The following is a 959-nucleotide window of genomic DNA, read 5'->3' on the forward strand; positions in this document are numbered from 1 at the left end:
TCTGTATAGCACTTTGTGACATCTGCTGATGTAAAATGGCCTTTATAAATACATTTGATTCCTTGATTGATTGATTAATGGTATCATGTGAAATTTTGCTCACTTACTTTTCACTGTACATTTTCCACCCACTTGTTTTTAGAATATTCAATTGCTTTTAAATAACTTAAAAATACAGCAAAAGTTTTTTTTTTAACTATCTTTATTCATCTGTACAAAAATCACCATCATCATCATCAGGTTAGGCAGTGGTCTGTTTGTAGTATAGGCAATATAATACTGTATATCACTTCCGACTTTACAATATAAAACTCAGCATTTTGAAGAATAACTATACATGGGGGAGGTCTAACACATTGGGTTGTGATGAGGACAACGGGTTTCACTATTATAAGGCCTTCCATCAGGAAACAGCAGGTTGGCATAGACCCTATGTTTCCCACTATAGATCTTGTGATTAGCAAGTGTTGTACTTGGATGCCATTTCACACACATCATGTTCTCCTATTGAAGAGATTCACGTTGACTATCCAACAGCTCGGTTTAGCTGTGAATACGTCACCAGTCTGAGGGAAGGGATGTAGTCTACCACCTCAGGTCCAGTGGTGTTCTAAATGTTGAACATGATGCCCTTTTAATTCCTCATGTTTATCCTTTTCCCCCCCAAAGGGGCCAAGAGAGAGCTGGCTTTCTCCGAACAGAACAGAACTGTTTTAGATCAGTGTGGTTGTGTGTCCAGAGGTAGCCAGCCGTGCAGCCTCTGGTCTGTTCTCTCTTCGCTCTCCCCGTGGTCTCAGCAGCTCTCTCTCAGTCTCCGTCTCTCCCCATCTCTCTCCGTCTCTCCGCTCACATCTCTGTCAGACAGACACAAACAAACGCACAGTCATTAGCATGCAGCAGTCTGGTACAGATGCCGAGAACAGTTATGATTCATCGGGAACAGCACTTATCTGTATGTG

At 41.6% G+C, this 959-nt stretch overlaps 1 protein-coding gene across 1 annotated transcript in view; it reads right to left on the reverse strand.

The window, feature by feature from the left end:
• Window positions 1-236: 236 nt before the first annotated feature.
• LOC135566970 (regulator of cell cycle RGCC-like) overlaps window positions 237-959 on the reverse strand; it is a 5,806-nt gene continuing 5,083 nt past the window's right edge. Inside the window, exon 5 of the mRNA XM_065014515.1 lies at window positions 237-854. Within this exon, the coding sequence (XP_064870587.1) occupies window positions 847-854 (8 nt within the window). The 3' untranslated portion in view covers window positions 237-846. The remainder of the gene's footprint in view (window positions 855-959) is intronic.

The sequence above is a fragment of the Oncorhynchus nerka genome, unplaced genomic scaffold (assembly GCF_034236695.1).
Source record: "Oncorhynchus nerka isolate Pitt River unplaced genomic scaffold, Oner_Uvic_2.0 unplaced_scaffold_2825, whole genome shotgun sequence".
Classification (NCBI taxonomy): domain Eukaryota; kingdom Metazoa; phylum Chordata; class Actinopteri; order Salmoniformes; family Salmonidae; genus Oncorhynchus; species Oncorhynchus nerka.